Source organism: Peromyscus leucopus, chromosome 16_21 (assembly GCF_004664715.2).
Source record: "Peromyscus leucopus breed LL Stock chromosome 16_21, UCI_PerLeu_2.1, whole genome shotgun sequence".
NCBI classification, from domain to species: Eukaryota; Metazoa; Chordata; class Mammalia; order Rodentia; family Cricetidae; genus Peromyscus; species Peromyscus leucopus.
The window spans coordinates 31,993,392-32,007,491 of NC_051084.1; the positions used below are offsets into that span (position 1 = coordinate 31,993,392).

Consider the following 14,100-nt stretch of genomic DNA (forward strand, 5'->3'; position numbering starts at 1 on the left):
AATATGATTTGATAACTAAAGAGAAAAAAATAGGTACTATAGCATTTAAAAATGAACTGAGCTGGAGAGATGGCTCCAGCAGTTAGCAGCATTTGTTGCTCTTGCAGAAGAACAGGGTTGGGTTCCCAGCTCCCCACATGGGGGCCACAGTCCTCTGTAGTTCCAATTCCAAGGGATCCAATACTATCTTCTGACCACTGTAGACACTGGGCACATATGTGGGGCAAACACACATATACACATGCATATATATATATATATATATATATATACACACACACATACACACACATATATACATGCATATAAATATATACTTACATACATATACAGGTAATACTTATGCACATAAAACAATAAAATAAACACATCCATAAAAAGTGTAAATAAAGAAATTGAGTATTGAAGATTAATCCAAGGGTTTTATATGTTTTGGTTTTTTGAGACAGAATCTCTCTACACACTGGAACTAAGTAGACCACACTGGCCTCAGAGACTGACCTGCCTTTGCCTCCCAAGGGCTGAAATTAAAGGTGTGCTCATCACCATGCCTGGCTGAAAATTACCCAAAAGACGTGCATACAAATTTACAAACAAAATATACACACATACACCTACCTACCATTCTGTATAATGTGCATACTTACAAGCTATCTTACAAAGCTACCTTTTCTTTAACAAGTCTTTAATCCAGCTGAGTGTGGTGGCACATGCCTTTAATCCCAGCAATTGGGAGGTAGAGACAGGCAGATCTCTGAGTTTGAGGCCAGCCTGGTCTACAAAGCAAGTTTCAGAACAGCCAGGGCTGATACATAAAGAAACTGTCTCGAAAAGCTAAAAAAAAAAAAAAGTCTTTAATTCTTCATTTAGTACATTTTTCCTTATCTAGAACTTATGCTATATCATAAATAATCATTTGTTTGTACATAGATAACTTTCTAGATTGTCAGATCCAAGGTGAAATTACATGATTTCCTATCACCAAATCCCTAACATCTAGTATAACAAGCATACAGTAGGCACTCAATAAATATTTGCAAAGGAAAAACGGAAATCACATGTAAGTTAAAAAAAATCTGTATATAATTTTTACTAAAAATAAAAATGTTCAAAATAAAATCTAAATTCTGTTCACAATGCTTTTATTTTACACTATAATTTAGTATTCTGGTTAAGGAGTGACTATGCTGAATAAATGTATGTTCTATCCACTCGGTTTGAGGGTTCCGTGCCCCCACCCCAAATATTTGAAAACCGGTACTGTATAGAGCGACTAAGGTAGACATACCAAGGAAGCCTTTTGGCACACTAGGATTGCTGCCATGTACTGTGTAAGAACTCAAAATCAACCCAATGACTACCCAACAAACTTCTTTATCTCACTACAGCTCCATCCCTGACAGCAGGTACCAAAGGTATTTTCCTCAGGATGCCATTGAGAGCACTGGAGATCTCTGTTACCAAGTTTCCAAAGGACATGACATACGGGAGGAACAAGCACATCCTGAGACGGACAGTGGACAGACACAATGTTTCCTTGCTCCTAGTCCTGCTCCCAGGTTAGGTGAAGAGCAGACTGAGGAAACTCCCCGAACTCTCAGTCACTGAGCAGAGAAGGAATAAATGTATATGTGTACTGGTGTGCTTTCAAGTACGTAACAACTTCAACTGAGAACCTAGCTTCTGTCTAACCCAATAAATCAAAGGTAGTGTTTTCTTCCCATCCAAACGGTGTGATACTCAAGTCTCTGCCTTCAGAATGCGCAACCATTTAAAAAGTATGTACCTTAGGGCCAGCAAGACAGCTTAGCAGGAAACGGCACTTGCCGCCAAGCCTGACACCCAGTGGTCAACACCTGGGGCCAACATGGTGGAGAGAACTGACTCCTTCCTACAAGGTGTCCTCTGATTTCCTCATGTACACCAGGGTACATGCTTGCCGGCACACAAACATACTAAAATAAATGTTTAAGTTACATAATGTAAATAATACATTAATCTTAAACTATCAGGGCTGATATTTTATTGGTAATTGTTCATTTACATATGATAAAGAGACTTTGTTCAAAATTACACTGATAGGAAATAGCACAAAAGAAATCAAAATGTGTTCTACTGATTTCCAGTCCAAGAATAGTGCTGATATGGACAAAAAGGCATAGCTCAGTGATAAGAGTAAGGCCTAGCATTACTAAAGAAGCCCTAAGCTCAATCCTTAGTACTGCACATACATATACATACATAAAAAAACACACAAAGCAGCCTAAACACAAGATAGTATACATAACATACTCTCTAGAGTTTGCATCACGATTTCTAAAGGCGTAATAAAAGTAAAACCTGCTCTAAGCCCTAGAGGATTAGGGTGTTAGAATGAATCCTTGTACCTGGAGCTGCAAGAGGTTGTGGGTTCTCTGGAAGAGCAGTATGTGCTTAATCGTTAAGCCATTTTTCCAGCCCCTAAGTACATGTTAGCATACTCATTAATGTAGAAGGAAAAGGAAAACACCAGGGGTTTAAGAAGGAGATCTGAACTGCTTTCAATTCTGCAATTTACTAACCATTAACACTGAGCTGTTTTCAATTTCTTTGGTTTTTTGAGCCAGGATTTCTCTGTGTAGCCTTGGCTGTTTTGGAACACTCTCTGTAGACCAGGCCTCGAAATCAGAGATTCACCTGCCTCCCAAGTAGGCATGTGCCACCACCACCTGGTAAAAGTTCGTTTGTTTGTTTCTTCAGTGTCTTAATTTATAAAAAGGAAAAAGATACCAACTATACAAGTCTATTTCTTAAAAATCTTTTAAAAAATGACTATATACACAATGCTCATAGTTACTATACACAGAGGCTTCTAATGCTGGATACTGCTGACAAACAAGACATGCTAAGACTCGACTGCCACCCCAACCTTGAACGAGTAAAAAGGAGGACCCTAGTATCTGGCATGGCTCCTTCAAAATGGTCTCTGGAGCCAAGCTTGGTAGACAATACTAAAATCCCAGCATCCAGGAAGCTGAGGTAGGAATATCATGAGTTTTAAGGGCAGCTGGGGCTATAGCACAAAATCTAATCCCAAAAACCTGAGGGTTAGACTGCAGCTCAGATGAAGTATCTGCCTTCCATGTGCAGTTCAATCTACAGACCCAGAGAGAAGGGGTTAAAAAAAGGGGGGGGGAATTAAAAAAACCCACAAAATCTTTCAGGAACATAACACCCGACAGACTGAAGTATTGCCTAACTCTAAAACTTTGATCTTAGTGAGGGCTAAGGCGTCCTAGCTGGGACTATAAAAGCTCCTCTTCCCACTCCCTTTCTTTGAGACAGAGATGCCCTCTGCAGTTCACAGTGGCCTGGAATTTTGGTGATCCTCTTGCTTCAGCTTCCAGACTCCTGGAATTACAGGCAGCCCTTTCTCGAGATAAAAGACAGGGCTAAGTATTCTTTAAGAGGAACTAAATAAATAAATAAATAAATAAATAAATAAATAAATAAGCAGACAATGGAGTCAAAAAGAGTAATCATGTAGAAATACGGTCCAGCTGAAGAATGATGGTTCATGAAATATTAGGGGAAAGTTCATCCGAGGAAAGAAAAACACAATTAATCATTTGAATCCTAAACAAAAAGTATACAGAAAGGTGGAGACCATGCTATGATGTCAAAAGATCTTCGTAATTGCAGCACGCTGCACACCCAGGCCCTGACAGGCTGCAAGAAAGTCTTGTTGTGGGGAATGACAAGTTTTCCTAGGAAAGAAATCGCTATCATCTCTTTAATTATGACAATGAGAACAGAAATTAACTGCCTAAGAATCTTGGACATACTAAATACAAAAGGAAAAAGAAAAGTTCAAGGAAGTTAAGAAGTTGAGAAAAACACCCAGGAGCTTCACTTAAAAAAAAAAAAAAAAAAAAAGTAAAATAAACGATCCACAGGGTTTCTTTGATACAGAGAAAAAGGGCTTATCTCCTCTGTCCCCTTTATTATTTACTTTAGTACTGAGCAAGAAGAATCTGAAAGCGTAAAGAAGTTGTTATGGAAAAGAAACTATATTCATATGGGGTTTTCAGGCTATTACGGACTATGAACACATGCTTCTCCCTTAGGTCATGTCTCATCTAAGTAGCAACTCTAGAATACCAAATGGCATAACAGAGATATACCTACCAACTGTCAGGGATGACTCAAATCCATCTTTAATGAGACAGCTGAGCTCTATTTCTTCATGTAACTTTGCACTTCTACAGTGTAAAGTGTACTATTTCTTACACTGGGAAAAAGGGCAGGAAAGAACAATAGGCAAATTAATGAATTATATATGGTTTCATTTTCAAATTAGTCAATTGTTTCAAATGAAACATTCTACTTTGATTGAGGCCATTAGTACCTACACCAAAAGAATAGAACTTTAAATGTTCATAATTACAAGGGCCCAGTCACTTGTATGTATATGATAACCACTTATAACTAAAAATAATGTATCATTAAATCAACACATTAGGTTCCTTACAAGAAAACATAAGAATTCTAATTCATTAATATGCTATTGTTCTGCCCAACAGTAGGCTATAGATGCCTAACAAAGTCAAGTTACAAATCCAAAGCTACAAAGTATAAATATATTACTTGTAAAGGAAATGAGAAACTATGAATAACTTTCAAATTTCTTTAATATGTATCTTTTATGCCATTCTAATATTAATGTTAAAATGAACATTATCAATCTGTTAGTAGGAATGGGGAAAGAGGAAAATAAAGGACTAATAATGGACATACCCTATGTAATATTTCTAAAACCTTTAATGCGGTATGAAGAAAACTGTTGAAAATTCTTCTTTCAGAAGGGGGAATGCCGATCTTGTAGAGTTTCAAAAGATGTACCACAACTTCCTTAAAAAGTTCTACTATCTTGAGGAATAGTGGAGGTTCAAGTATTGACCACCAGTTTTCTGTTATTAAAGGGTGAACATGCAAATAAAATGAATAAAAAAAATCAGAATTTAAAAAAACACACTAACTTTTCTTCTAGAGCAGTGGTTTAACCTTTTGAACATTTCCGGAAGATGAACACAGCAATGATTTATATAAAATCTCTAGGGCTTACAGATCGCTTTTCCTCACTACCAATTCATGGAATAATGTTCTTAAAACCTCTCAAAAGTAAAGTATGAAAGACCTACTGAATTCACATTCTTGGTACCCTAAGTTATATTTAAATTCATAAATTATAATTAAAAATCAACATAGCTAATATTAAAGTCAGTTATTAAAATGTTACAGAAATCAGAATTCTTTTTAAACAAAATACACTTTAAAATCGTATTGTTCAAATATTTAAAAATCTAAGTTTTATTATTCAACTTAATATATAAAACTGAAATACTATGAAGCAACAACTTTACAAATCCAAGGAACTCTGGGAAATCAGAAACAAGAAACTTAATGTACAGTTGTAACCTATACTGCCTTATTCATGTTATTATGTATAGTCTCTAACTACAAACCCCACAATCGTAGGAAATGGAGTGAGAAGAATGGAAAACCTTCTAAGTGGGGAAGCAGCACTTGGCTTGACTTCTCCAGGCTGGTTCACTCCTTCAGATGCCAGCATTCGATTCCTCACTTACTGCTTTTTCTACCAACCTTCAGCATTTAATTTCTTATAGTCATTTTATTACTTCAGTATATTTCAGTTCCACATACCTAGCAAACACTCTTAGAAAGCAAAACACTGGATTATCCACAGCAAGCCAAGTATAAAGGCCAGGAGTTAGCGATGAATCCACACCGTTAGAAGAATTAATGTGAGCAAAGTTAGACCAAAGCCCAGAGAAAAACAGAGGCTGAACTGTGAACTCAGGAATCTTGTGCATAAGCAGAGGTACAAAATTAAAGGAAATTAGCAAGGGAAGGAACTAAGGAAAATGGTTGATCTTGAGGCTCAAGGATGATTTAAAACCAATGTTGTTCAGTTTCAATGGCTCTTCCAGTTCTTTACCAGCAAGATCACTCAAGACGATGGGGGAGAAAAATAGGGGTTTTTAATTGTTCTTGATACTATATCTCTGTTATATTGGATTAAAATTCTATATTTAACATCATTTGCCTTCAGCAACTCCAACAATTAGAATCAAATACCCAGGGGAAAAAGCCAACAAAAGAGAAAAATCTATTCCATCTAGACAATGTCAAATAAACAAGGCAACAAACAAAAGAAGTCATTAACATTCTCATTTAAAGAGAAACCACTCAGAAGAAAAATACTGAAATTCTTACCGAGGACTTTCAGTGGTGCTTTTTCTAGGTTCACAAGAGCTGTACCAAAGGGAATTGCTATTGTTGTGAAATTGTTGGAGTCACTCATCAGGGGACATTCAGGTAGAGTAAGATAAAACCTCAAGGCTTCAACATCAGGTAAGGAGCTAGTCAGTTTAGGGATAAGATTCTTTTCCAAACTAGCTGCCACCTATATTGTGACAAAAAGCAAAAGCTACTTCATTTAAAGTGAATGCACTTCACAGAGATGCACATACACGTTATGCACATATAACAGAAGAGTAAAAAGAAAATCAAGCACTAACACACGCGAACTGATGACTGAACCAAAAAGACAACAACTGAAGCACGATGAAAACTACTGCCTAAGTACTGCTAAGAAATTTCAAAAAGCAAGGGTAATATCAATGTAAACACTACCAGTGACCTGTTAGCTAGTAACAGACTTAACCAAACAGTAGCATTAAGTATTTAAAGTCTGCTACAAACATCTGAAAAATTTAATGTATCTTTAACACCTAAATTACAAATGCTTTAAAATAAACCTTGAATTTATCATGAAGTATAATGTCAGTCTATGAAATACAAGATTAATTCGTTTACAGACATAAAAGATCTGTAAAAATAACATGTAAGAATCCAGAAGTTCACTAAAGTAATCATGTGAGAACAAACCTGCTGAGATATCTGAGGATGGTCAGGCTGTATGAGTTTGTGGAACAAGAGTCGAGCAGCATTCATATCAACCCCTGAAAATCTGGTACCTGTTCTATAGTGATCATCATTGCTAAAAAAGAAAGAAGGGAACAAAGTCATTTTCTTCAGGGCTGTACCCGTTAGCTGTTCCCAGGCTGCAGTGAATTAACCCAAGCTGTGCTCACGCAATGATTCTTTTTTTTTTTTTTTTTTTGGTTTTTCGAGACAGGGTTTCTCTGTGTAGCTTTGCGCCTTTCCTGGAGCTCACTTGGTAGCCCAGGCTGGCCTCGAACTCACAGAGATCCGCCTGGCTCTGCCTCCCGAGTGCTGGGATTAAAGGCGTGCGCCACCAACGCCCGGCCTCACACAATGATTCTTAATAAACTCAATGGACATCACATCAGCACCCAACGGAGGACATGAAATAGTTAGGGAATATTTTGAGAGGAATGGGTTAAAAGTGAGTAAGGAGGAGATAGAGGGCAACCAGGGGTTAGAACATCGAAGCACATTATATACATGTATGAAGCTGTCAAAGAATTAACTTTTAAAAACAGAAAAACTCTACCAATTAAAATGTTAGTGTTTTCATTTCTTGAATATAGATTCCTACAAGTATGTATTAATTACTCAATTCTTTAATCTATCACTCAATTCAATACATTTCAAAGGTTCAGGCAATCAAGGAATTACCACTTACCTAACAGCTAAAAAACTTCCATTTAGGCAACCAGATGAAGAAAATGTTCCATCTATCTCACTAAAAATAAAATAAATGAGACACATATAACTATTTGCCTTTTGTTTTCAATAAAAATTTAAATGACAATTTAGACCTAGGTATGGTGACACATGGGTAGAATCTGATCATTTGGGAAGCTGAGGCAGGAGACTCTACAAGAGACTGCCCTATTAAAGAAACAGAGAGAGACCAGAAGTGACTTGGCAATTGCTTGCTGTGTAAGCAGGAAGACTCAAGGCTGACACCCTAGGGTCTGTGTCCGGCAGGGTGTTTACAATATCAGAGCTGGGGAGGTCGAGGGAAGACCCCTAAGGCCCACCAAGTCTAGCCTAATCACAGCAATTTCAAGGACCTGGTCTTGAGAGAGAGGGAGAGAAGAGAGGGGGAGGAGAGAGAAGAGAGGAAGAGGGAAGAGAGGAGGGAGAGGGAAGAGGGGGAGAGAGGGGGAAGAGGGGGGAGAGGGGGGAGAGGGGGAGAGGAGAAGGAAGAGAGGGGAGAGGGGGAGAGAGAGGGAGAGGGGAGAGAGGGGAGAGAGGGGAGAGGGGAGAAGAGGAGAAGGGAGAGAGAGGGAGAGGGGAGAGAACAACTGAGGACGATTTTCAGTGTTGACCTATGGCCTCCATATATACTCCCCAACATGTATGTACACACATGAATATTTAATGCTACAGAGTACTTCTCTCACTACTCAACTAATCAGAACTATATAAATCACTAGAGACAGATTACATAACACTCGATATAGGAATTAACTGTTTAACTTAAGCTTAAGTACATTCATCTTCAGCAGTCACACAGATGGTTCAGTTGGTAAAGTGTCTACAGCATGATCAAAGATGCAACCTCCAATTCCCTAGTACCCACATGAAAAAGCTACATATGGCATGTGCCTGTAACTTCAGTGGTGGTCGTGTTATCAGAGTGGACAAAAGGGGATTCTAGAGCTGACTAAACAGCCAGCCCAAGACCGTGTCTCAAAAACTAAAACACTGAGTGATGGGAAGAACATTCAACAAAGACTCCCGGCTTCCACATGTACATGGAAACAAGTGAATGCACGTCTGCAGACATCTGTGCACCCCCACACACAAGATAAATTCAAGAAAACAAACTTTCATTCTACCTACCTACCTACCTACTCAGGACAAGGTATCACTATGCAGCCTTGACTGGCGCTGGAATTTGCTATGCAGACCAGGCTGGCCCTGAACTCAGAGAATCACCTGCCTCTGACTCCCAAGTACTGGGATTAAAGGCATGTACCCCCAAACCAGGCCCAATCTTCAAATATTTTTTATGTAAGTGGAAGAGAACTCACTTCTCCAAGTTCTCTGAACGCCACATGTGTACAACAGCACTGTGTGCACCCATGCACACATAAGCAAAATCAATAAATACTAATTAAAATAAAAACAAAAACCAAGAGAAGATTAAGGAAACAAAGGAGCACAACTTAAATGCAATCTGAAAACAGCTCTGTTCCACACTTATTTTTAAATGAGATCTTAAAAACCCACTACGGAAGCTGTAAGTACTTAAAACTTTTATATACAAACTATGCAGAGAAAGGCAATTCAATGAATTATTTAAATGAAAATTCTGGGGGGGGTGGTGGATGAGAAGAGACAGGGAAATGAATGGGATCAAGATATATGATGCAAAAGACACGCAGATTGAAAAAAAGAAAATGTTCCACAAATGTTGCTCTACCACACAGGTTTGGGCTGTGTACGTAAGAGTGAAATGTCTCGCATACTTGGCTATCTCCACAGGAAACCTTCCAGAAGGGTAGCTGAGCCATTTCTGAATCAGAGCTTCGTTCACTGTCCAGATCTGCTTTGAAGGGTCAGGGCATCTGAAGTCATCTGCTGGGCCACAGCTCTACATTACAATCAAAGAGATCAGGCAGAGGAAGAGATGTCACAACACGAGATGAAGAACTGATATTTTTGTTAAAAATAGTAGAAAGTTGGGAGGTATGTTTCTAAATTACTCCAACTTCTTTGACGCTGATTATTTATGATTATATTAGTACCTGAGGACTAGTGTAATGTGAAAAGCTTTGATCTCCACCTGAGAAAATTCTTTTGACACAGAAATAGTCTTCAGAATCTACAATAAAAATAAAATGTAAAACATTAAATTCCAGAACATTAAATGTGAAACAAGACTTGTCTTGATCATCTAACTAGGCTTCTCATTCATTCTAGGAGACTCCATAACATGAAATGGCTTGAAATGCTCTGAATGACTTGGAATGAGATGGACCAAATGATGAACATGAAATGACCCCAACAAGCCTAAGCACCATTTGGAAAACTCCTAAGATTTTCTTCTGACCTGTATCCATGCACAAATCTGTTTTCTAGTCTGTATCTAATATTTTGTTTTAAACATAATGTAAAATTGGAATAATTGTTACAAAAGTTACAAGGAAAAAAATGAAAGGGGGCACACTTGAAATCTCAGCATTTGGTAGACAAGACTGTTGACTGTGAGACTAGCCTGGGTTACATATCAAGACTATACCTCAAAATAAACAGCAAACAGAGATTCATTTTAAAAAAAGAACATGGGGAAATTTAAACAATTTTGAGTAAATACTTCATAATGCATAACCATTTCCATTAATGGAAAATATGGTTTCTCAACCTGTGAGTCACGACCCATTTGAGGGTCGAATGACCTTTTCATAGGAGTCACCTAAGACCATTAAAAAACACAGATATTTGCATTACATTCATAACAGTAGCAAATATTACAGTTATGAAGTAGCCACAACAATCATTTTAAGTTTGGGGGTCCCCACAACATGAGGAGCTAGCGGTATTAAGGGTCACAACAGTAGTAAAATTGAGAACACTGCTATAGAAGGTGACAGGGACTGGAGAGGTGACTCAGCGTTGGAAAGTGCTAGCTCTGCGAGTGTGAGGACCGGCTGTACGCCTGGAACCACTACTGAAAAGAACCCGGATGCAACCAGTCTCTGTGTCGTTATTTGGGGACTGGCTGGTGGGACAGGAAAAGGCTCATGTGTTTTGGGTCTTGCCACAAGTCCGGGCTACACCAAATCCAATGTTCCTCCTATTGCCACCACATTTGTTTAAAAAAAAAAGAAATTTGATGTTTTGTCTTGGAGTTTCTATAACCACAGAAGCCTTCATCACAGAAGACCAACATTTTATTTACTTATATTTTATGTATGAGTGTCTCCATGTATACCCATACACCAGAAGGCATCAGATCCTATTATAGATGGTTGTGAGCCACCATGTGGTTGCTGAATGCTCTTAAGCACCAAGCCATCTCTCCAGCCCCAGAAGACCAGCATTTTAAAGAGCTTTAATACATGTAGCAGAGGTTAAATACATTAGCACTTACCAATATCTTGTGGACACTGCCCATTATAAGAAAACCAATTTCCTTTTACAGTGAAAGGACTTTTTCTGTTGCTTGTTGAACCAGTTCCCAACTGCCCATTACCACCAAGACCAAAGGAGTAAATTCGTCCTGAAGAAGGAACAAATGCAGAGGTATGCTGCCTAGAATAAAATGACAGAAAACCTCTGACTTAAGATTAAATTCCAAACAACATACTTAGAAAAATAAAAATGAACCAACATAATCTTCTCTTAAAAAAATCAACTGGTTGCCGGGCGGTGGTGGCGCATACCTTTAATCCCTGCACTCGGGAGGCAGAGCCAGGCGGATCGCTGTGAGTTCGAGGCCAGCCTGGGCTACCAAGTGAGCTCCAGGGAAGGCGCAAAACTACACAGAGAAACCCTGTCTCGAAAAGCAAAAAAAAAAAAAAAAAAAAAATCAACTGGCCTGGGAAGATGGCTCAGTAGGAGTGAGTGTCTGCTCTACAAGCATGGGAAACTGACCCGAATGTCCACCACCACGTAAAGAGCCAGGAATGGACAGCTGTGTGTTTGTAAACGCAGCATGTGGAGCAGGGACATGCTGGTCCTGAGAGCTTACTGACCAGCCAGCTTTGCAGAAATGGCGACCTTGCAGCTCACGGACAGTCTCTATCTCAGGATGATGCAGCTGAGAGTGACAGAGACAGACACTCAATGCTTTATTCTGGCCTGTGAATATGCACCCCCACACACAATAAACATCACAAATCATCTCAACAAACACACAAGGAGCAACAATTAATAAGTAGGAATGGGGCTAAGACCCTGGAATCAATCCCTAGTACTAAAAACAAACACACAGAAAATAAAACTAGAAATAAAAGAAAAATTACTTAATCTGATAAAGATTATCTACAAAAATAGCTGGGCATAGTGGCACATGCCTTTGATCCCAGCACTTGGGAGGCAGAGGCAGGTGGAGCTCTGTGAGTTCAAAGACAGCCTGGGCTACAGAGTGAGTTCCAGGATAGGCTCCAAAGCTACACAGAGAAACCTTGTTTTGAAAAACAAAACAAAACAAACAAAAACAAAGAGATGCTTGCTGTGTAAGCACGAGGACTCAGTTCAGACCCCAGAACCCATATAAAGAAGCAAGGTTGGTGATGTGTGTCTGTACACCTATAAACTTAGAACTGGGGTGCAGAGACACGAGAATGAAATGGGCCTTGCTGGCAAGCCAATCAAGGCAACCAGTAAAGTCCAGGTTCAGAGAAAAAGCCTGTCTCAAAGAGATAAAGAGAAGAGAGACCAAGGAAGGCATTTCTGGCCTCCATGCAAGTGGATGTCCACAAACACATAAAAATTAAATATGTAAATAAATGGAGGGCTCACCTATGCTCAAGCACTGACTAAAAGATTTGATATTAGAGTATCAATGTTACCCTAAGCAAAGTAAAATTATGTACAAATTCTACATAATCTCTATAATAATCTAAGCAATGTATTTTTCAGGAAAACTAAAACTCATTAGGCATCTCAACAGATGTCAAACAGTAAATATAATTTTTCTGAAAAGATTTTATTTGTATTTTATGCATATGATTGTTTTGCTTGCATATATGTGTATGCACCAAGTGTGTGCAGTGTCCAGAGAGGACAGAAGGGAGAATCAGATGCCCTGGAACTGGAGTTACAGTTAGTTATATGAGAACTGACGCTGGTCCTCCACAAGGCAAGTGCCCTTAACCACTGGGCATTCTCTCCGGCCCAGTTAATATGATCTTATGAAGAAAGTAAGTGGAACAGGTGCTGTGTGCTTGTGTGTGTGTGTGTGTGTGTGTGTGTGTGTGTGTGTGTGTGTGTGTGTGTGTGTGTGTGTGTGTGTAGGACAATCTCAGGCATCATCTCTTCTGACACAAGGTCTCTCACTAGTCTGGAACTCATCAATTAGGCTAGAATGGCTGGCCAGCAAGCCCCAGGAACTCTTGTGTTTCTGTCTCATCAATGTCAGGCTTATGAGCAGATAGCAGCACGTCCAACATTTACACGGCCCTTGTGCTACTAAGGGCAAGCACATTCCTAAGAGATATTCCCCCCCACCCCCAGTCCAGGATGCCATTATTCCTCTCTTCCTTTCTTTCTATTTTGAAATCAATTTTTACTTGATCTCTAGGGGTGTTCTGCCTATAGGTACGTCTGTGCACAACATGCGTGTACTGGTGTCCACAGAAGCGAGGAAAGGGTATTGGATCTGGACTCAGAGATGGCTAAGATACCATAATGGTGCCTGGAATAGAACTTGGGTCCCCTGGAAAAGCAGTCAGTGCCAGGATCCCATTTGTTAAAATAAATGTGTTTTGTCTCCATGTGTATCTGGTACATGTGTGCAATGACCAAGGAAGCCACAAAAGATTCCTTAAAACTGTAGTTACACATTGATGCAAAAATACTCAACAAAATATTGGCAAACTGAATCCAAAAATACATCAAAACAATTATCCATCACGACCAAGTAGGATTCATCCCAGGGATGCAAGGATGGTTCAACATACGAAAATCAGTCAATGTAATACACCATATAAACAAACTGAAAAAAAAACCCACATGATCATCTCCTTAGATGCTGAAAAAGCCTTTGACAAAATCCAACACCCCTTCCTGATAAAGGTCTTAGAAACATCAGGAATACAAGGAACATTTCTAAACATAATAAAGGCAATTTATAGCAAGCCAACAGCAAACATCAAATTAAACGGAGAGAAACTCAAAACGATACCACTAAATTCAGGAACAAGACAAGGCTGTCCACTCTCCCCATATTTATTCAATATAGTACTAGAAGTTCTAGCTAGAGCAATAAGACAACAAAAGGAGATCAAAGGGATACAAATTGGCAAGGAAGAAGTCAAACTTTCACTATTTGCAGATGATATGATAGTATACATAAGTGACCCCAAAAACTCTACCAGGGAACTCCTACAGCTGATAAACTCCTTCAGTAAAGTGGCAGGATACAAGATCAAC

General features: G+C 38.9%; 1 protein-coding gene across 8 annotated transcripts in view; it reads right to left on the reverse strand.

The window, feature by feature from the left end:
* Herc4 (HECT and RLD domain containing E3 ubiquitin protein ligase 4) overlaps nt 1-14,100 on the reverse strand; it is a 78,122-nt gene that overhangs the window by 25,439 nt on the left and 38,583 nt on the right. For 6 of the 8 annotated variants that reach the window (XM_028881081.2, XM_028881076.2, XM_028881077.2 and 3 more), the window contains 7 exons: nt 11,096-11,256; nt 9,750-9,826; nt 9,471-9,595; nt 7,673-7,732; nt 6,952-7,063; nt 6,277-6,466; nt 4,777-4,949 (listed from right to left, as the gene is read on the reverse strand). In XM_028881081.2, coding sequence (XP_028736914.1) covers nt 4,777-4,949; nt 6,277-6,466; nt 6,952-7,063; nt 7,673-7,732; nt 9,471-9,595; nt 9,750-9,826; nt 11,096-11,256 — 898 coding nt within the window. Of the gene's footprint in view, nt 1-4,167; nt 4,271-4,776; nt 4,950-6,276; nt 6,467-6,951; nt 7,064-7,672; nt 7,733-9,470; nt 9,596-9,749; nt 9,827-11,095; nt 11,257-14,100 lie in introns of all 8 variants that reach the window. The other 2 variants (XR_003735789.2, XM_028881085.2) reach the window with 2 other exon arrangements.